Source organism: Nannospalax galili, unplaced genomic scaffold (genome assembly GCF_000622305.1).
Source record: "Nannospalax galili isolate Female #2095 unplaced genomic scaffold, S.galili_v1.0 scaffold241, whole genome shotgun sequence".
Lineage (NCBI taxonomy): Eukaryota > Metazoa > Chordata > Mammalia > Rodentia > Spalacidae > Nannospalax > Nannospalax galili.
Window position 1 is genome coordinate 295678 of NW_008345602.1, and position 23040 is coordinate 318717.

The window sequence follows — 23040 nt, forward strand, 5'->3', positions numbered from 1 at the left end:
AACCCAGGTGTGTTAAGTTGACACTAAAGCTATCTAGCACACACACTCAACTCTTCCTGGTGACCACAAGACTTGATACCAGTGTTGGCCTCATCTAGGAGCCTTGTCAAGAGGGAAATAGCCACTCCCATGGGTCTCTGTTGTAGGAGTGACAGTGAAAAAGGACACCACCATGTTACAACTTACATGGTCTGCTTTTCAAAAGTGGGTCTGCGATTAGATATCTTTTATCACTTATCAGAAACATTCTTAAAATTCATCTTGTTTTCATATTATGAGCATTTTGTGTGCATGTATGTAAGTACACCATGTGCATGCAATGCCCAGGAAGGTCAGAAAAGGATGCTGGATCCCCTGGAACTGGAGTTAGGAATGGTTATTAGCTGTCACGTGGGTGTTGAGGACCAAACCTAGGTCTTCTGCAAGAGCTAGTGCTCTCAACCACTGAGCCATCTTTCCAGCTCCCAGAAATATTTTTACTTTAATTTCAGCACTTGGGAGGCAGATGGAGTTCTGTGATCAAGTCCAGTCTGGCCTACACAGTGAGTTCCAGGCCAGCCAGGGCTATAAAGTAAGATGTCTCAAAAAAATAAAACAAAAAACAACACAACACAGAAATATTTTAAAAATAAAAAACAAGACCCATGAGGTTCAGTTGCCTTGATAGGGCAATTTGGGTTTCATCAGGTCCTCCTGTTCCTCTTTCCCAGTCAGCACATAATGTTTCAACACCCTAGCTTCCTCCCACCCCTTACCAAGAGTGTTGACAAGGATGGTAGAGTAACCAGGATGCAGAGAGATGGCTCCCCCTGTTGAAACACAGAAGCTGGGCCTAGCAGATAAAGGGAAGTGACTCTGTCATACCAAACAAGGCCACAGGTGTGTGTACCTGAAATACTAGTCTCATTGGGCAACTGCTGCTATAATTCTGCCATCGGAGAAAAGCAGGCAGGACAAGACAAAACGCCAAGCCAAATCAGATCTGCCCATACAGAGCTCAAACACAGCACTAAACAGACTCTTATTAAACTAACCCCTGATGAGTCCAACCAGGAACCAACCTGGGAACATAGCAGACTGAAGGGGCTGAATGGTCTCCACAAGTGTCAGCAACCAGCAAGGGCTGACTTCTGCCCCGGGAATGGGATTGCTTCTCTTAAGAATTTGAAAAGAACCAGGAACAGCCTATTGAAATACATATCACACTTGTGGGAATGCAGGCCTATGATCCTAGTACCCAGGAAGCTGATGCAGGATTGTGAAAGTTCAAGGCCAGCCTGGATATTTAGTGAGTCCTCGTCCAAATTGGAAAACAAATTTACATCTATCCTCTCCTCAGTAATCTCTTTGCTAGTACTCCAGATGTTCCAACTCTAGAAGCAGCTGTGCCAGCGGGCTGGACCCACCAGACACTTCTGAGTTTCTAGAGAGATGCACGTCTTCTGCTGCTTGTAACAATCTCCTTGTCCTCTTCCTGCCGCTTGATACCGATCAACTACCATTTCCAGAGTTTGTAACTAAGGACAGGAGGCCCCATTAGAGAAAATTTGACAGGTCCAAAGCAACTTGGCCACTTAGTTCTGTATGGGCATATCTGATTTAAAATAGAGCCTGAAGTGTATGGCTGGCAAATGCTGAGATGACTAATTCACTCATTAAGCTAGACAGTGCTGTGACCAGATAACCTTAACGCTGTGCAGGCAGGACCACTGTACTACAAACTATTAAGTACTGTTTTCTCCAACTGGCATACCAAGAGGAAGTCAGATTCAGTTTAAATGTCAAGGATTTGATGCAACCTTGCTGGCTTGAAGATAGAGGCACTAAGTGACAGGAATGCTGACAGTGTCCATATGTGACAGCTGTTGGCAGCAGATAGCGAACAAGGAGATGGGGACTTCAGTAGCTCATCCCCAAATCTGCCAACATGAATGAGCTGGAAGCACTTTTTTTCCAGAGCCTTCTAATGAAAGCCCAGAGGAGCTGACAGTTTGATAACCACCTTATGATGCCATGCAGAAAGTTCACCTCACCTGCCTCACTTCTTACTCTGAAATGATGAGTATCGTTTTTTTAACTATGACTGCTTGTTATGCACCAACAGAACATCAATCCAATTTGGAAAGCTCCCAGTAGAGTGCCTCAGTTCAGAATGACCTTCAAGGTTAGCTCATCAATTCCGTATCTTCATAGGCTTGTACAGTGACCAGCACAGTGCTGCTCTGGCCTCTTCCAGTTAAAAAGGACGAGTGGGGCAAAGACCATCCCTGACTTCAAAGGCCCACCCCGGGGGAGAACACCATTGGCTTCTTATCCTGTACACATCACAAATGTAGAATCTATTGATTGGCAGAGGAACTCTGCCATAGTCCTGGGTATTCCTGCACATTTTTGTTGGTGTTTGACTAAGCCCCCTCTCAGAACTGTGCTTGCAGTAAGCAGTCTTGAAGGACAAAGTAACATTTCTAATGGAATTAAGAACAGGCTTGCTAGGAAAGAGGTGAGGTTCTTGGCAACTGTGATTCCTTGTCTGTGATGCATGCAAATTCACTGCAGGACGTGGAGGGTGGGGGCAAGAGAAATCAGTTTATTTATGATGTTCATGCTGCCTGCCAGGCTAGAAGTTCTGTCTCTGGCCCAAGACTTTCATGCCTTCTGCTAGCATCCATGAAATGGGAATCACTGAACTTATTAATATTAGCTTACAAACAGGTAAAAATCTCAGATCTTGTTACACTTTTAAATCAGGAGATCTAGCCGGGCGTGGTGGCGCACGCATTTAATCCCAGCACTCTGGAGGCAGAGGCAGGCGGATCTCTGTGAGTTCAAGGCCAGCCTGGTCTACATAGTGAGCCAGGACAGCTGGGGCTACAGGGAGACCCTGTCTCAAAAAGACCAAAAAATAAATAAATAAATAAATTCAGGAGATCTAATGTTTTTACATTATAAACAAAGGAACAAATACCCTTTTTAATTTTTTTCCACATGGAGAGAATAATTTATACCACTGTGCTATTATAAGAATTTTTATCAAAGAAAATTTATGACATACCTAGAATACAGAAAGTATCTAAACTGCCCTCCTCACCCCAACCACCAGTTCCTCAAATACAATTAACGAGATGAACAGCAGTATGTGTCCATGACAACAACCCATTCATAAGATAAGGAACAGTCTAAGATCCTTAGCCTCTGACATCCACACAACATGATGCATAAAGGGCTTCCATAGACACTGTCACATTCATCTCTGAGACCAGTCTGAGGATGCAGAAAGTGCTGCTGGGATACTGTTTCAGTAGCTCAACCAAGTCCTGAGGGCTTTTTCTCTAGGTGAGCCAGGGAACACATGCCTGGACCTTTGAGGAATGTTACTACCACTGGAGAAACAGCTGGAGCCACATGGTGGAGACATCTTTTATTTGCATATTGATATTTTTAGTGGAAAATTAAGAAAGTTCTTAATATTAAGGAGTGATCCTATCCTGGGTGAACACATGTGGACTTGGTCCCTTTGGTCCTTGACAGCTTCTACTTCATTATAGACAATCTCATCTTGTGATAACATCACTTGAGGGTCTTGCTGAGGTTGGAGAAGCCAATGCCAACGCAGGTCATCAGTACTTTATCTCCACCCTTGAGTTCTTCAACACATGGCTTGGTTTCTATTTTAAACATAATCTGGAAAAAGCTCTTCAAATGTCGCAAAAATTCTATCCTAAAAGAAAATAAAAAGAATTTCTTAAAAAAAATAAATCTCAGCAGTAATCAGTTGTCAATATTTCTTCAGATAAGACTGGGGTCTGCTGACCATTTCCCTAGTTCTATGCTGGGTTTTGTCTGCTTGAGTTTGCATGGGTCTTGTGCATGCTGACACCATGCTGTAGGTTCATATGAGCAAGGTCCCAGGAGCTTGTAGGACTTTATTTCCACATGGTCATGCACCTCCTCCTTGGCTCTTACAACCTTTACACCCCCTTTTCCACAATGGTCCCTGAGTCCTGGGTGGGTGAAGTTTAATATAGGAGTCTTGTCCAAGGACCAGCATTCTGCAGACTCTTAATCTCTATGCTTAGACCTCAGTAGATGAACTTGCACTGAGGAATGTCTGAGGACACTGACTTAACACAAGTGGCCTTAACACAAATGACAGAATGTATGAATTCTGGGGGGGAGGGGGGTGTCTGTGGGAGGGCAGCAGTGAGAAGGGTTACAAAGATGATTAAGATTGAGATGTTCTGTATGAAATACACAGAAATTCAATAAAAAAAATTTTTTTTTAAATCTCTCCCCATTACCCACTTAAATCCCAAGATTTTCATTTCTGAGGCCAAGACAACTGAAAATTTTAAGTTTCCAGTCAAAATAAATAGTATTTATTTATAACCTGCCAGTTTTCCAAAGGGAATCAGGCAGCTTGCAGAGAGAGAGATACACACAATACAGCGAGGTAAATTCAGCTGAAACAAAGGCTAGAGGTTAGTACACTTGTTAAGAGAACAGAAACATGAGACAATTTTCAGTGGACTACTAAAAGAGAGAAACATTTACCTCCATGATGATTCACAGCATCATGGGGTAAAAAAGAGGCAGAGTAGCCATTTCTGACCCTGATAAGTTCCTCCATTCCCCAGCAATTGCCTTCCACTTACTCAACAAATATTTACTGAATGTCTACTATAGCAGGCAATATTATTGTTAGGGATAAGGCCAGCCCGGTCTACATAGTGAATTCCAGGCCAGCTGAGGCTATAGGGAGACCCTGTCTCAAAAAGACAAAAGAAAAAAAAAAGAATGCTTCCCCATGAAAACTTCAATGTGTGACAGAAACATGACAAATAAGCTCAGTATTCTTTAAAAAACAAAAGTTGAAAATTTAAATAAATTAACAAAGAAAAGAAAGGGAAGAGAGGCTGGGGATACGGCTTAGTGGAAGAGTGTCTGCCTAACACAGAGGGGATGAGCTATGGGTTTGACAGTATTTGTGCACAACTAGTAGGTTGGAGACAACACTAAATGATGCCAGGGAAAAGCTCACAAAAAACATGGCAAAAAAAATAATAATAATAAATCATGGGGCTGTTTCTTACAATTTCCTGTAACAGAAAGAATGGCATTCACCCCAAGAGCTCCCTGGAAACAGCAATTCTTTCAGTGGGCTGCAGTGCAGCCACACAGGCTTCAAACACTGGCCCTAGCAAGCTCAAGCATGATCCAGACTAATCTGAGGGTTCCCCTAGAGTGTGCACTAAGCACATGGGTTCCATAGGACTGGAAGAAGAACCCATGTGGAAAAATCCAGAATCACAGGGAACATGCAAAGGTACCCTCTCTTCTCCCATGCCCCATGCCTCCAGAGTTGAAATTATAAAAGCTGTATAAGACAACAGGAGTGAATCCTCATTTGGCTGATGAACAGCTTCTTAAATATAACACCAAAACTATAGCAGTAAAAGAAAAAAACCATATAAAGACAGCCCCTCAAAGATGAAGAACAAGTAACCAATAAGCACACAAGATGCTCAGCATCACTTGTTGCTAGGGAAATGAAAATCAAAACCACTGCAAGAAGCTATTTCATACTCAACTGGATGGTCGTATGAAAAAAGCCAAGTAATAACAAGTGTGGTGAGGAGGCAGCAAAATTAGATGCATCTCACACTGCTAGGATGTAAAGTGGTACAGCTACTACTGAAAACAATCAGTTCCTCAAAATGCTAAACAAGGAGCTAAGATAAAACAGAGTAATTTCACTCCTAGATAAATGCCCAAGAGAAATAAAAACATACACCCCCACAAAAGCTTCTACACAAATGTTCCTAACAACATTATTCACAGCAGTCAAAAAGTAAAAACTGCCAGCCATGGTAGCAGATGCCTTTAATCCCAACACTTGGGAAGCAGATGCAGGAGGTTATCTGTGAGTTTGAGGCCAGTCTGGTCTATGTACCGAGTTCCAGGCCAGCCAAACCTACCTAGTGAGACCTTGTCTCAAAAAGAGAACAGAAAGTAGAAACAACCCAAAAGTCCATTCGCTGATGAGAGGATAAATGTGTCATACCCATTCGGTGGGACGCTGCTCAGGTCTCTAAAGCCCTGACATGTGCTACAACATAGTTTGAAAACAGCATGCTAAGTGAAAGAAGCTGGTCACAAAGGACCATCTATTATATGACTCAACATCTACGAAATGGTCACAATAGGAAATCTATTACCAAGGCAGTGAGCAGAGTGGTGGCTGCCTGGGGCTGCGAGAGCGGGAGGAATGGGGAGCAACCACAAATGGGCACAGGGTTTCTTTCCGGGGCTATAGCGCGCAATGGGCGCTCCAGCGTGGTGTGCGCGGGCACACCTGGAGAGTCGCGCAGGTCCTGGCCACAGGCGTCTGCTTCTCTGGTCGTGCAGGCCCTCCCGCCATGCCCCGGCTCCGCGTCTCCTGGGAGCGGCGGCAGGCACGGTCCGACGCCACTTTGGTGCTGAAGGTGCCTCTGCTGCTGGAGCGTTGTCCAGCCGTGTCTCCGCCCTGATTTCACCCGTGTACTTTCCTCAATATGCGAGTTCCACCGGCCGCTAGAACACGTGGGAAAGTACAGGCGGCTGAAGCTGGATCCGTGAGTCGGTGATGGAGGAATGCTGCCTCCGGAGAGGCTGTATCAGTAGTAAGACGTGAGACTCTACTTAGTCCGTGTTACAGCTTTATTAAATGTTCAGCTCCTAGTGATCCAGCTCTCTATCATTGAGAGACGACTGGGATATTTATACCATGGGGGTAGTGGTAAAAGCTTTGGCTGATAGATACATTCTATTTGCATATGGAAGTGGGTTTCTGCCATGCTAGGCACTCTGCTATGAAAGGAGTCCCAGCACATGGTTCCGAGCTCGTGAGCTATCCGGATATAAAGAGACTTCTACTTTACATAACAGAGGCCCCCAACACGGGGCAATAAAGTGTTCTAAAATTAGATTGTGGTTGTGGTTATACAACTCTATGAATATACTAAAAAGTACTAAATATATACTGTGAATGAGTAAACTGTATGGCCATGTAAACTGTATTTCAAGAAAGCTGTTTAAAATAAATACATGAGTTTTTTAAAATGTACTGATCATGGTTCCCACCTCTAGTCTGTATATACACGAAACTAGGTATAAAGTTACTACTGCAGTGAACGTGCCTCCTATGTGTCTGATTCAGTCAAAGGAGAGAAGAGATATCGAGAGCCTAAAGACAGCCTGGACAACTCACCCTTTCTCTCTGAGATGACCAGTATGTCATGAGAAAGGAATCACTATACTACCTGCGAACAGAGCTCAGGTGAGTGCACATGTTCAAGGAAGATCTACTTCTTTGCTTCCTCTCCCACCTAGGAACGTTATGACTTCATCTTCAAAATAGAAGCCCCCTTGTCAACTCTTCATGCAGTCTTCAGTACCAGTAACACCCATGGGTTTCCCCCTCCCTTCAGGGCTGCCATGGCATTCCGGGCTTATTGCGCTTAATAAAGTGCTTATAGAGTTGTCTCCACAACTGTGCTTGCCCCCTGGGTAAATTACATAAGCATCTGTGTACATGGAACTCTGTATCTGCTAGATACTATCAAAGGGCCTCAATGAGGAACCAAACAGAATTTAGGCATTAGAGGTAACAGAGAAAGGACTTCAACATCTTTGGTAAAAAGGGAAGTCAGTTCTCCTGCTGGCTTTTGGTACTAACCAAGTGAAATTTTCTTTTCTCCCACGCCCAACTTCTCCATCCATCCCACCACCTCCCTCAATTTGGCCTAGGGAAAAAAAAGAAAACACACACATGAAGCTCCTAGATAAACACGCCACATCTGTGAGCCAAGCTTCCAGCTGGCAGTGGCACAGAAAGCGCCAGGATCTCCCCACTCATCTGCATTCTAAGGAGAAGACAGCTTGTTCTCTCTGGCTGCTGCTGTGTTCTAACACAGGCCTGAGGCACGCTCCTCTCATGGGCCTCACCCAGCAATTTCACTGAATCATTCAACTGTACTCAAAAAGGCAGATGCTCTCCCCAGCTCACAACACTTCTCGGGGCCTCAGCTCACTTAGTGTCTTGGAGAAGGGCGAGAAGGATATACAGGCCTATGTATGTGCAGCTTTGGGGACTCCGTAGCTTTTGGAATTGTTAGCCACAGGGCTATTTCCTTTCCTGTATGCCCTCAGCAGACACTGCAGACCCACACTGTCACACAGCCAGCAAGGAGGCCTAGGGCACACTGAGAGCAACTCTGCCCTGCAACAGAAGACTGCGAGCGCAATGCAATGGGCAGATTTTCATATGAGCCATTGGAACAACTAGGGGTCTATGAGACTCCTGGGTAAAGGATTTTAATTCCCAACTTGGCAACTGTATCTGCAATGACATAATATTTTTTCAGGACATAGTGATTCACTGTCAAAATTTTTAAAGATTTAAAAAGAAATTAAACAAAACTTTTCTATGAAAGCCATCTGACAAGCAGGTTTCAGAGAATTCTGGAACACAGAGATCGTTTTCCCTGTGTATCTTTCCAAAGGTGGGTTGTTCCCACTGCCACTGTCAACAGGTAAGGACCTGTAATGGGTCAGCCTGCTTTGATGACACACATCACAGAAAATCCTGCAGGATTCTGTACCACTTGGATATGCGCCAGGGTTGGGGTTACCAATACCTTGGGTATAAGGAGTTGCTCTGGGGGTTGAGGGACAAGATCTAGGGGTAGGAAAAGATCTGCTTAACATCTCTGTAGTTATTACATGGTAGCTTTTAAGATCAGGGGTGCATCTGCGGCCAATAATAATATTTAAACTCTTCTCCAAGAACGAAGCAATGAAATTTGGTTAGCGGCACTAGGAAACAGAACCAGGCTGACTTCACTGTTGGAACATGGTGGGCGGGTCCTTAGCTCTATAGTGCTTTGACACTACTTAAATATAAGTAGGGGACACTGGGCAAGCTCCTAGAAAGCAACAAAAACAATAATCAGGTGACCTTCTCATGCGTACTTTGGATTGAGTGGGCCAAGAAGTTCTCATCAGCTGAGTTAAAGAATAGGGGCTCTTGCTCCCTAGTGTTTCCATAACTAATGGAAAGAAGTAATTATTAAAGTTATTAGGAAAATAAAAGATATCATGAACTACATTAAAATTTTCAACAGAAGGTAGGAAGGGATCATTTGGTAGAAGTTGAAAATGAGGACCCTTGAAAGTTGTAGCGAGGTATCCCAAATCAGGAAGCATGCTGAGGGGCCAGGAACAATGGGCAGACTCGGTTCTTCCATATTCTAGCAGTGGTAAGGGAAGGAGCAGCTCCAATGAAACTGCCTGCTTGCTTTGGGCGTGACCTTGGCAAGTGACATGACCTTTCTGTGTTTCTATCCCACCACCTATAAGATGGGACACACAACAGTGCCTGCTTTTTTACCCACATAGGGGTATGCGGAAAACTACATGAATTAAAGGAGTTAATTACCTCTGGGCTGAAGTTAATAGCTCTGTGATAGAGAACTTGCTTGACTAAATCACATAAGGCCCTGGGTTTGATCTCCAGTACCTAAAACCAATCAACAAAAATCCAACAAAAACAATGTCTGGCTCACACCATGTCTAGTAAATAAATATTACCTTATGCAATTCTTGGGAATAGTAAATAGGCATGTATGGTTTGTTTGGCAATGTGACTAAAAACCAGTCATAAATTTAAAAAGTAACAGATGCAGATTTAAAAACAGTTCAGCAGCCACTGCACAAGTGACATCAGGCCTGAAATAACCCTGTATAAGTTTACCTCCTCCTGATGCTCAAAGTGACATGATAGGAGAATGGACAGGGTTGGGGTAAGAGGGTTGTCCAGGAAGGATCTGAGTTCCTCAGACATGCTGCCATGAGCACTGAGCACCTGACCTGACCTGACCCAAGCTTCGGTGCATCTCCACAGTGCATGACTTCGGGATCATTCACCTTATAGACACAGGGGACAAAGGATCAGAGACACTCAACACAGCATCAGCCTCCCCCGATGGCTCAGTGGTGGAGACAGAACTGAAGTCCATATAGGTTGGACTCCAAGGCCTGTACACAGACAGAAAATGGAAATCTGGTAGTCTTGATCTCCTGTCATGATTTGAGCATGTTAATTAAGATGTTTGATGATATGTATTTCTCCTGCTGTTATTTATTCAACTTTTAAATCAAGTATAATTTCTCCCTAAACTACAAAATTAAATTTGGGGGCACTGGGCAGAAACACAGTTACCAACTATAAACTAAAAATATTTAGCAAATTTAAAAGAAATAGGTCCTCTTCATACCACTATTCTTCGGAAAAAAAAAAAACAAAACAATCTGTCTGGCCTCTCTCAAAAATTTCACACATATAGATGTACTTTCTCAAACAGTACAGAAAACCACCATCAGCAACCTCTGTGGCAATGGGGGACGGAGAGGGACAGAGTGACTCGTACTTTCCAGAAAGGGCTTGAAAGCAGCATTGAAAGAAAACCTTCACCCTGGTGCTCTGTAACCAAACATTTAAAAGCTATTTATATGAACCAAACACGTGCAAACTGCCAGAAGAAATACATTTACTTTTTTCATACCAAGGAGAATCTTGTTTCTGCTTTTCTTTAGAAATGTGAGGTTCTATAAAACACATTTCCATGACTTTAACTGCACGAGAAAATAAATGTGATACTTTTGTGGTCCCCAAAGGTCTGTGAATCTAACTGGAATAGTTGCCCCCACCCCCACATATACCATGATGATTCTATGTTGTCTGTCCTATTTTATCCTCAACTAGACTCAGAAGATGTCAATTATGCTCTTAAGATCCTGCCTTCATCCTTCATCTTTCTGAGATGCTGAAGCCTTCTACAATGACTAAGGGCAAAAAGGGTCCCAAACACAGATACAGAAAAGGGCTGGGGGTGGGAAGGTGCCCTTTCCCCACCCTGTGAGAAGCTCTCTGCATAAAGCCCTGGGGGAAGGGGTATGCATCTGAGCTCCTGGCCATAATCTTTTAAATCTGCCCCATTCTCTTAAAGTTCCTTTCAGGTCAGACTACCATTTTCCCAGGAGCTGCAGTAATTTCAGATTTCTGGAAGAAGACAAGAAACCTAAAATTAATATTTGGTTAAGGGCACACTGGGGAGGGCAGAGAAACCTTTAAAAATACTCAGTCACATCTTGGTCATCTCCAGCAAGGCTGCAGACTCTAAAAGAATATACAAGGCTGGGAGCCAAATGGAAAAATTCTCCAAAAGCAATTAAAACAAAACACAAAAACATATATTACACGTTCATACAATGTTCAGAAAACCCAGGCCCTGGACCACACACATTGAGACAGTGGCTGTTGCAGTGGGAGCCTGAGGCCTCTGCTGCCCTGGAGCAGAAGCTGGAAATAGAAGCATTGGTGGGCTAAGGTGCTCACACAGCCACTGGTCACTGCCAGCAGGCTGATGAAAGGTGAATCTCTGCACTTAGGATACCATGCTTCCACCCACCCCTCTCTGAAGGCTCCAGCGCTGGTCTGCTTAAGCAATGCTGATGTTAGCCCTCAGGATTACTCAACTCCTGACCAGTGAAATACTTTACACACATTATCAGAAGATAGTGTTACTCACTAGGGTCCTGCTTATCAGTCTTCCCCTGCTGTCAACAGAATGTATTGTCTTTCATTCCAAAAAAATCTCCCACTGCCAACTTTAAAAATTAAAATAAAACCTCCAAAAGAATCCCCTCCAAGTTCCTGGTTCCCACAGCAGCAAAGCCAGGGCTCATAGCTGCACTCACTGCCCTGGCATTCTTGGCCCCTCTCTCAATGTGATGGCACCACCATTCTTCAGTTATCACAGTACTGTACCTTTCAGATATACAGCATCGGTACCATGATAACCGAAAAAGGACAGTTCAGTCTCATGTATCTATCTGAGTACTTCTTCCCTCCCAACTTACCACCCACAGGTGGCCCTACAGCCATCTTTAAGTATATAAGCACATGTAAACACACACACACACACACACACACACACACACACACCCCTGCACAGGCTGGTTTGAGCATGCTCTTTTACTTCTGATGGGAAATGCTTCTTTGGCGTGCTCTTGGTAATCCAGCTCTTCTGACCAGTTACTCTTTTTGGAGAATCCTTGCTCTTCTCCATCAGCAGTCAATCTCTGCTAATATTAAGTGCCCAGGAACACCTCTACAACTTTCCAACTGGTCTAGTAATATTCCTATGAATTTTCCTTTCTTCATCTGTTTCAGCCAACTAATAGCTACCATCTTGGACAAATAACCCACAGTAAATGAGATTTTTTAAGCTCAAGCTATATAAACCAGAGGTTTAGTTCCAGAATAGAAACATCTAAAATAGAGACACAAGAACTGCCCAGTATATACGATGCAGCTTAGATGAGACGAGAATAGCCATGATGGAAAGGAGGCGAAAACCTATGTGTGTAAAAATAAATACCAGATTAACAGTGGCAACCGCTACCTACTTAAAGACCAATACAAGCAGGTGTGTCGCAGTAGTCACAGACTATGCACAGCACATATTTATCACTGTGTACTAGAAAACTAAACAGAATGAGGTTGAAAGAAAACAGCTTACGTGTATGGGGAGAGTGGTCCCAGCAGGACTTTGGAAACATCCTGCTGTCCAAGGGTCATGAGCAGCAGAGCTAGACTTTGGTTGGTTGAGTCCACACATCCACCCTGTAAACACAAACACTTTAATGATTAGTCATAGTACAAACCAGAAAACGGGAAACCAATGCAAGTGAGAGCATGGGGGAACCCAGAAACACTCAGAATACCAGAACCCACAGAACAGTAGACTACAAAGTTCAAGCAATAAAATGGAACATGGATCATACGTATGAGAAAAATCTTTATCAACTAACCTGAAGTTAAACTAAGAGCCAACAAAAGCAAAAGCTTAAAAGAAAATATTCAGACATTCAAATGTCTAGGCATAAATCTAGTGGAGAATGATGAAGCCCTCCCTTTGTGGTTGGGATAACGGCGCATCATTTTATTGAGTAAAAAAGTTAGGTTCTAGAGAGGTACAGTTAATCTCGAGGGTTAAGTAGATGACATTTATTTAATCTGCCACAGAGCACAGTCAATCACACATGAAAAGGCCTTTATCTTTAAAGGGTCTTACTACACTTATTCCAACACACTCTGAAACTGCTTGCAGTGCTCTTAATTTCTCTTTACCTCCTTCCTGTGGGTCTTGACTGGAAACTGTCACAGGCAGAACCCTCATCCTTATTACTGATGTATTATCTCTACCCCAGTTTTCCCTCCTTTTTCTTCCAAGCACAGACAGAACAGAATTTTCCTCAAACACTTTCTCCCTGAGGCAGTTTCGGTTGGTTGCTTCACTTCCTTAACCATGCCAGCTGATTTGCTGTTATAGATCACTGGGTTTAAATTCATGTCTTAAAAAGGGCCTCTGCTTTTGATGATTCTTTCTAAGATAACTAACAATTTAAACTTACTCTTTACAAAGTACGAGCAGGATGGCATGGTGTGTCTGTCTTGCAAAGATCTAAGAAATCCAGTTTATAACCATGGTACATTGCTGTCCAAATACAACAGTAGCCAGGGCTGCTTATGGATACAGCTCTTTTTTGAATGCTAGCAGGATACACAAAAAAGTCAATTTTCAGCTGAACACAGCCATTCTCTGGTTGTTACCCTCAACTGAGTAGCCCTGACAGGGAAAGGGAAGAAAGAGAGGGCTATTCTACTCCTGGCCTTTGTGAAAAGTATTGTTCCCTCTAAATTACCTAAAGTAATAACAGTGAACAATCTTCATTTTAACTCAGCAAAATTTAGAACAAAGTTTCTTTTCCCTACAAAACAGGAAATCTGACCAACAAAACTAATTCTGTTTTACAGATCTTGTTCATTTTCCTAAGAGTGTCTAAAATTAAACTTCTTTCTGGTCTCTGCTTCCTATCACTAAGCTGCTACTGCACCATTCCCAGCTGATTTTCATTAGGTACTGAAGCAATATTTTAATGCAATAAACATGCCATCATCTATGTACAGGATGCAATGGAGGAGATGGTAGGAGGCTACAAGATGTCATGGCATGGGTTAGTAGGATGTAACTTCCCCAACAACAGAAGGGAGGCTTTGGGGAGCAGGCACTTAAACTGGCCTGGAGGGATAGACAGTCTTTTGAGAAAAAGGAAGAACAGGCCCACAGCTAATATGGATGTTGCCAGGCTCTGAAGAGGCACACACCACCTCAAGATAATAGGAGCCAAGTGGGTAACTGAAGTAGGGCTTTCCTTACTGGCTCAGAAGTTTGGACTGTATCCTGGGAGGGTAAGAAGCCAGTGAAGGGCTCTGCTCCAGGCACGCAGAGATCGAGTCCAATTCTGGGGGAGATGCAGAATGAAAAGGAGGATGCAAGGGTTTGGAAAGGACCTCGCCCTGAGGACAGAGTAGCTCCCATGAGGTGAGGCGGAAAGAAGGCAGGGCAGTGGAGGGAAGAGCTGAGAGGACAGAACCAAGAGGGCAAGACAACCTGAGGGCAAGAGGAACTGCGTCAGACTTTCAGTTTTGATAAAAATGAAGCACCTTCTAAAGGGAGGGTTTTGTCCCTCACTGAAATCATGTCACATCACAGATCTACAGAGAATTAGTTAAAAGACAAGTAGTATGGGGCTGGAGAGATGGCTCAGCGGTTAAGAGCACTGACTGCTCTTGCAGAGGACCCGGGTTCAATTCCCAGCACCCACATGGCGGCTCCGAACCATCCTTAACTCCAGCTGCAGGGGAATCAGAAGCCCTCTTCTGACCTCTGTGGCACTGCACAACACGGGTGCACTCACATACATGCAGGCAATACACTCATACACATAAAATAATATTTTTTAAAAAAGAAGTATTTTCATCCTCTTGCAGTTTGAACACCAGAGATGCACAAAGGAAGTTTTCTGAATGACTAAAACAGCAAATTTGGTTAAGGAACAATAAAATCGTTTTTTAAAGATCTCAATTAGAGTAAAGATTTCAATAAACTAATCCGGGATACGTGCTTTTCCTCTTATAACTGGTGGACCACGCTTTCATCCTGGGGCTCAGAGTCTATTTATGGGAATATGAAAGCCAAACTCCAGCTGTGCCCACAGTTTCCCACTGAACTGCTCCGTAACATGATGTTTTCAGTTCTCCCAAAGTCTACCAGAAAGGACAGAAGGGCCCCCCCTACCTCCAAAGTCACAAAGCCAGCCCCCAAGTTACCAGGCCTCAAGGTCAGGAAAAGGAAACCTGCACAAAGTCAACAAGGACCTTAGAGGCACAGTTATGGCATACATTCTTCCCCCCTCACAATGTACCCATGGAAAACTTTGTGAATTGGGTAACTGATTAAGTGCAGGCTTCATCATTTACCCACAAACATCCAATTGCCATGCATCTTTTAAAAACATTAAATGTATCATCAAAAATGAACTGATTCAGTTCAAATAACTGCACCAGACTTGGATTGCACAAGAGGCATGACGGGATGTGGACTGAGGAGGAGTCACTCCCTCCTCCACTATCTCCCAGCTGCATGCCGAGCAGAGGTCCCACCATACTCCCTGGATGTGCTGGAAGTGCTTTGTCTCCCTTCTCCAACTAGATAGGACATTAAACAAAGCTATTTAGGGCCAGCAGGTTTTGTTTAATTCTGAAACAGTTCATTCTCCTTCATCCCACCTGAGAGCGATGACAATTTGCCACTCAGCTGGTTTCAGGGCCTGCTGACTTGAATCAGAGCAAAGTACAATTCTAAGCAGTCTTCAATTGTGTGTGATGGATTTGGGAAGTGTATCCATAACTTGCTCTCTACCATAGCAACTAGTAAACTGAACCGGCAGCTAAAAGGAGGATTCAAAAAAAAAAAAATCACCAGTGCACCTCCTTAACTGACTTTATTTCACAGGGCTCAGACAGGACTTCTGCTAATTTCAACAGGACACAACTTCCCCGGAGACCACAGAGATGCCCAAGAACCAGAGGCATACATGGGCAAATGTGAAGATGAAGTCTCTAGCTTCTCAAATGGAGAAAACAATTTATAAATGCCACAGTCACCAACAGCGAGACACAGAGAGTGCAGTCCCTGCTCCGCTCAGTTCAAAAATGTGGAACCCAGCATAGAGAGCAATAACCATCCTGCAAAGCCTATCCTGGCCTCTGCATGTGTAGGATAAGCCTTGGGATGCTGATTCAAGAGAAAAAAACAAAACAAAACAATGCAGACTAGCTAAAATCTTAGAGCCAGATTTGTGAGTGTCCTCTAACAAGTGTGTGAGCCTTGGCACATGTGTTTCCTTCTGCCAGCATTCTTCCTGCACTCACAACCTCCTTACTCTGTCACCTCAGCTACCGGGGATGGGGAAGCTCATTTACATGCTTGCCATCAACTTAGCCTGTGGCCATGGAGAAGGCAGCTAAAGTAGCTAATCTGGGTTGCAACTCCCAACAGAGCTGCAGAAGGAAGATGGCTGGCTGAAGTCTGTCTTTAACATTGTCTTGGTTCTCACTCTCTCCAGAGCCCCACCATGCTCTGACAGTCTTCAATACTCTACAACAGTCTGTAAAATCTAGCCTGTTGACATTAATTTATATCTTAATCAACTGTCAGATGCAAATCCAGATATCTACCTTCAAAATCTGAAGGCAAGTCCCCACTCCCCCATGGCAGCAACTCAGGGAGCTAAGTAATAGTGCCCCATTTGGTCAGGGCCACATGCCAGCCACCATCTTACCTTACCTCCTTCTGCTCTGTTATTTTTAACCTTCACTCTCCTTTCTGACTGTTCCATTTCTTGATGCTGTCCCCATTAAAACTTACTATGTCCCAGCAGAGCTAGATCTTTGCTGACTAATTCAACTAACTCAATAAACTAGTTAACTCTAAACTACTTGATAAACAGGTCAAAGTTAGCACTTTGGTTTAAGCCCTTGGAAAGGAATAAAAGCCATCAAACTGCTTTTTCTTCATTGTCCGTTTCCCCACACCCAGAGGGAGAAGAGGACCTACCCTGTAAATTTCTTCCAGCAGCAGTCTGGCACAGTTCCTGCCGAGGTCCTCTGGGAGCACTGCTGCTCCCTGACCCTGGGGGTTGGAGGCCAATTCAGCACTCAGGTAGGTGCCATTGGTGGTCTCTGCAACTAGCGACAGCCCAAAGCCTGGAGACCTGGCAATTCAAGGGTAGACAGTGAGCACGTAAAGGCACACAGAGCAGCATACACAGAAGATATTGACATGTTTCCGGTGGCCTAAGGCTTCTGTCTGGCTACAGTAATCTTTATTAATGGAGAAACACATATTGTTGAATGAGACATACAAGGCACAATAGAAGCAAAATGCCAGTGTGCATGGCTTTTCCTGGTAGCCCTCCATGCCCTTAGCTCGCTCCCTCACTGCTCCCTGCAAAGACTCTGTAAGAATGTTCGTAACAATCAATAGTATATGACAATGTTAGCAAGGCTACTAGGTAGGTAGGTATTCAGCATGTACCTCTGCCAGTTACTGAGCTAAGGTTTACAAATAGCATGTTACTACAATCCAGTATAGGAGCTATTGCTCTCATTTTACAAATTAAGATACATTGAAAAGCCGCCTGAACCATGCCCACGCAGCTAGAAAGTGACCAGGTTTCAAAAACAGGACTTACAGACTCCAAAGTCTATGGAAATTCTCCACAGTACCTGTTCGACCCTCCATCATAGCCAATTCAGAAGGTATTGTGACCCTGGAGACCACCCAACTACAAGTCTTCAAGAGTACCAGATATTTCTCTAACAAAAAATGACACAAGCTAGAAAGCCAAATGAGGAATACCTTTGAGCTTCTGTCCCGAGACAACGCTAAACTCAGAATTCACTTCCTACAATCAATAAGCTGGCACTGCGTTCTTCATGTTTCTACCAGCCACAGCCAGAACTTAACAGCCTTCTAGACCAGGACCACAACTGACTCACTCATGGATCCAACAAGCAAGGCCCTGCAGGAGGCTTCCACAGGCTGGGGACTGGGAGTACCCTGGGTGACACATGAGTTCCTGCCCTCACAGAACCCAGTTACAATCAACCAGCAAAGAAAATCAGTTCATAAATAAAAAGAAGCACCTCTCCACAAATCTACAAGATTCAAAGCCTAAAATGTACTTTGCCCAGTGTAAACACATCATTGAGAAAAGCATGGCAGCTTTCCCAACAGCACCATCCACACGAAATTGCAACACAAACCTGCCTCCTTTACACCATTTAATGTCGTTCACAAACTATATATGCTTTATTTCATTTTCATGTTTAGAGACAGGATCTCACTATGTAGCCCAGGCTGGCCTTGAACATATACTCTAGTTGCCCCAGCTCCCAATGAGTGTTGGGAGTGGTGGGATTACAGATCTGCACCACCAAGTGTGGCTAAAGATGTTTTACAGGCACGAAATAGACTCATTAGATGGAAGACTACTAGCGGCCAGTTCTTAACTTTGTCAAAACAATTCAATTTAGTCAAGGGTTGGTAACGTGTGCCAAGGCAAAGGTTCCAGAGCACTCAGAATCATGCTTAACAATCTAACACTCACCATCAGAAGTGCCTAGAAATTTCTAGTGCAACCCCAAGATGCCTCAAGTCACAAGAAGAGATTGGGTTGTCCAGCTTAGCAATAGAGGTAGCAGCTTACAGAAAGAAATGAGGGGCGAGAGGAAGCTTGGCACCCATTGCCACTGTAACCACTTTGCTGTACATCTGAATTTCTTGAGGTGTATATCTGTCATTATATTCAACTTATTTGATCAACCTGTTCACTTTACATTAGATAACTTTAGAGAAAACAAAACACACATGACATTCTTTGTACACTAATCCAATCTGTCCCCTCGTGTGAGACGTGTGCATTTTCAAACCTATTTCATGTCAACAAGCCCATCAGATGACCTCACTGAGGATCTGCATCGGTCATACAAAGAGTGGCCTCCAGAACTTTCCAACCAGTAAAGGACTAGATAGGATTAGATTATTTAAGTAATGACTGTGCAAGTCAAAATGGACATACTGGACCAATGTGCATACTGATCAAAGCCCTAAAACAAGCCACTAGGCCACTGGCTCCCAGGGTTCTAGGCCATGACCAGTACACTTCAACAACTCTAACTCATGTATACATCATTGAACCAGATGAGGAAACTATCTAGTAATGACTTTATAATTACATAACCATTTGTTACCTAAAAACTGAGATTTAGAGAACTAAACACAAATTTTAGTCTCATGTTGGTGTTATATGTAATTTTTTAATAGAGCTTGGAATTGATGATCACACTAATATACATCATGTCCACATCTTGGTCTGTGAGTAACGCTGCTACTGCCATTAGCAAGCAGGTAATGGATCATGTGCCAGGTGAGCAGAGTCAGTGGTATAGAGAAAGCTACACATGGCCTCCAGGCCTGCTTGGCTTCTTTCCTGCCCACTCTTGGGTAAAGCAAGGGATCAGGGAAGGATTATTCTGGGACAGTTAAACCTGCTTCTGCTGCTACCTGCCCTCCCCAAGCCCTATGCAATCTCTTCCAGCAAAAAGCTGACACATTAATTTCAGACATGCAGCTAGGATGGGAGGCAAAAAGGGAAGGCCAACATTAGCGGGTACCATTTCTGTAGCACCTGTGTGCACTGCACTGCATTAACGGCTTACATATACACTCTTTTAATTTAATGTTCACAATCACTGCAGGACACAACATTATCACCCTCGATGTGCAAATGAGGAATGTTCTGATGTGTGAGTAATAAATCAAAGGTCTGGAATCAATGATCTGTTTACCCCCAGAGGGTTGAGCCAGCACACACATTCTTTCCAGCCCTTTGACACTAGTACTTTTAGTGTGCTGATATCTTCACTTCCCATTTGGGGGCTGAGAAGGTCAAACTCTTACAGTGAACTGGGGACCCCTTCCCCTACCTTTACTCTTTCCTTCAAGTTAAAAGAGGTCTCATGTAAAACAGCTGTGAGAAGGATCAGCTGTCTTGCCACTTAGGAAAAAAGTGACTTCTTAATCCAAGAAACAACCCCAGAATCTGTTATTTTTGTTTTAGAAAGATACAATCTGAAAACAGATTCAAAACATAATGATGTGAAAACTGAAAAAAAAGGAAGGGGGGGCTGGAGAGATGGCTCAGTGGTTAAGAGCACTGGCTGTTCTTGCAGAGGACCTGGGTTCGATTCCCGGCACCCACATGGCAGCTAACAACAGTCTGTATAGTTCCAGGGGATCCAACACCCTTTCCTGTTCTCCAAGGGCACTGCAGGACATGGGTGCACTTACATACATGCAGGCCTAACATTCATATACATAAAATAAAAATAATTTTTTTTTAATTAGAAAAGAACCATACAAATATTCCCACTGAAATGGTTAGGCAAAAACAAGGCAAATCCACAGAGGCAGGTACAGGCGGAGGCAGGAAGGTTGCCACAAGTTCAAGACCAGCCAGGACTATATCACAAGACTACAATGTAAAGCAAACATGGTAAAACGCTGTTAACTATACACCAAAGGAAAACAGATCTCTATGGTACCACTCAATTTTTTAGCAGGTTTCATTTTTTTTATAACTAATCAAAGTGGTTTTGTTTTTTATTTTTATGTTTTTGGTCTTTTTGAGACAGGGTCTCCCTGTAGCCCCAGCTGGCCTGAAACTTGCTATGTAGACCAGGCTGGTCTCTGTCTTAGAGAGATCTGCTTGCCTCTGCATCCCAAATCCTGGGATTAAAGGCAGGCCGCCACCATGCCTGGCTAAAAATGGTTTTAATTGTTTCTTCCCCACCATCGCAACAATGGCAATAATTTGGAAGGGGATTAATTCTGAAAGTGTTCTTCCTCTGCAGCTCAGAGCTGGTAGTTTTAACTTCAAACAGGACAGGTATGTGAAAAAGGCTTGGAGAGCTGCAGAGGTTGACTGTAAATGCAGAAAACTTACTTCCCAGAGTTGACGCCTTTCATATGGTCTGTGTAAATATAGATGTCAGGTATGAACTTGTTGAGTATGCTCCTTGCAGAATCCACAATCCGGTTTGCCATCTGAGGTGATACACGTACTGAGTACCTGCAGCCTGGGGTTAAGGAAGTCATTCATGCTGCCTGATGCCAGGATGGAGGAAAGCCAGTTCTGAAGATGGCAAGTATTTGCCAAACTAAGACAACTTCCCCCACTGTATGGAACTGCTTAACTTTATAGTCCATAAATCAATTTTTCATTATCACAATATAAAAGGCTTAAAACAGACATGACAAAAAGAAAAATCTAGATTCCTAGAATGGAATGTATCACTTTGGGACTCCTCAGCCCTACCTTTCCTAACCACGCGATTCTCTATAAATGGTTTCATTCCAGAGGGCAGGAAAATGCTGTTTCTTTATAAGCCGCAATTCAGGCTTCCCATGAAGGACCCTGGAGAACACTTGGCTATTCTCTGAGCAGTCCACCGCTATAACCAAGAAATCTAAGAGCCTAAGGCCAGGATAGATACCACACTAGGGTGGACCTGTGCCAATCCTAGCCCACTTCCCGACATGCTTGCTGACTGGGAAGCAGAAAACATTTAGTGAAAGGTCAAGGTGACTGCTGTTTGTAAAGATCACAGGTTTTCCAAGTATGGAAGGCTATTTTCTATTACTTAAGAATAAATTTCACTTGTGGACGACAGAGGACCCTCCATTTGCTACCATCAGGTGAAAGATATGATCAACCAGCACACTACAACAGGGCACTCCAGAAAAGGAAGAAGAAATTAGCAAAAAAATTCATGGCTGAGGATATGGAAATTATTACCCAAAATTAGACTTTATAACAAAGACTGGCTCTCCCTGACCCAACAAATTAAAAGTAAGGCCTGAGCATTTCTAACGTGAGATAATGAATGGTCAAAAGCTGGCTATATATGCAGGACTAAACAACCAAATAATATGACTTTCCCATTACCTTAACATAAATCCGTATGAGCTTTAACAGTGTGATCTGCCCATTCCAACACAGCTGTTCAACAGTTACTATCAAGAACACATTAATTTTTACTAGAACTGAGAAACAAACTGTTGTGCATGAAACTTGACAAGTCATCTAGCTCCTCTACTAGACTCAACCTAATACTTTGCTACAGAGTAAGCTCCCTCACGCTAACTCTTCCTGGATCCCATTATCAGGACTCTCCAGCCTGCTCAGGACATTCGTCCCTGACCAGGAACCACTGCTGCTCTACTCTTCAGCCTGGACTGCCTTCTATCCGTGTCTTCACTTGAACTTACCATGTCTCCCTTCAGACACATCTTGCTCTTGCTCCATAAGGGCAGAGGCTTCACTTCTGTACCTCTTACAACTTTCTAATGCACTACTTTTGTACTCAGAAATGCTCAATAAATATTTGACTTGACTCAAAGAACAAACCTGAAATGGGGAAAGAGCAAAGAGGAATTTTTCAATACACAGAGTATGGTTACATCACCCTCTTCAGTCCAGAATGTACTTTTGACCACAGACAGTTTAGACAAACAGTCCCAGGTCTCACAGCTTTTAGACTGAGTGGGTGCCATTTTTCTGAGGCCTGAGCCTACCCTCTCTCCCTAGGACAGCTCACTCAGGAGATGCCACCACCCTTAAACAATCCCATAGTGCTCACAGCACCTACAGCTCTTACACATATACTATCACCTAAGTATATGTTCACAGCAACCCTGCGACAAGGGCCCTAAGTCCTAGTTCGAGTTTACCTAAGCCCTTAGGATATGGGACCAAGACACTTGCTCAAAATTATGACTTCCAAAAAACACCTTCCTCTCACCCCTCTAGAGATAAGAAAACCAAGAGGGTAAAAGGAGGATGTGTTCCTGTGTCCCCCATGGTGCAGGACATGGTGAGTAAAAGAAAAAAACAACAGAAAGACTCTCCAGCTAGCTTCCCTACAGTTACAGAAGGAAACTAGATTGTCCACAAACCCCAGCTCACCCA

At 43.5% G+C, this 23040-nt stretch overlaps 1 protein-coding gene across 1 annotated transcript in view; it reads right to left on the reverse strand.

The window, feature by feature from the left end:
* Nucleotides 1-3013: 3013 nt before the first annotated feature.
* The window catches only part of Rcl1 (RNA terminal phosphate cyclase like 1), a 61071-nt gene continuing 41044 nt past the window's right edge, over nucleotides 3014-23040 (reverse strand). The window contains exons 6-9 of the mRNA XM_008841661.3: nucleotides 21016-21141; nucleotides 17064-17220; nucleotides 12621-12724; nucleotides 3014-3718 (exon numbers count right to left, since the gene is read on the reverse strand). Of these exons, the coding sequence (XP_008839883.1) occupies nucleotides 3568-3718; nucleotides 12621-12724; nucleotides 17064-17220; nucleotides 21016-21141 (538 nt within the window). The 3' untranslated portion in view covers nucleotides 3014-3567. The remainder of the gene's footprint in view (nucleotides 3719-12620; nucleotides 12725-17063; nucleotides 17221-21015; nucleotides 21142-23040) is intronic.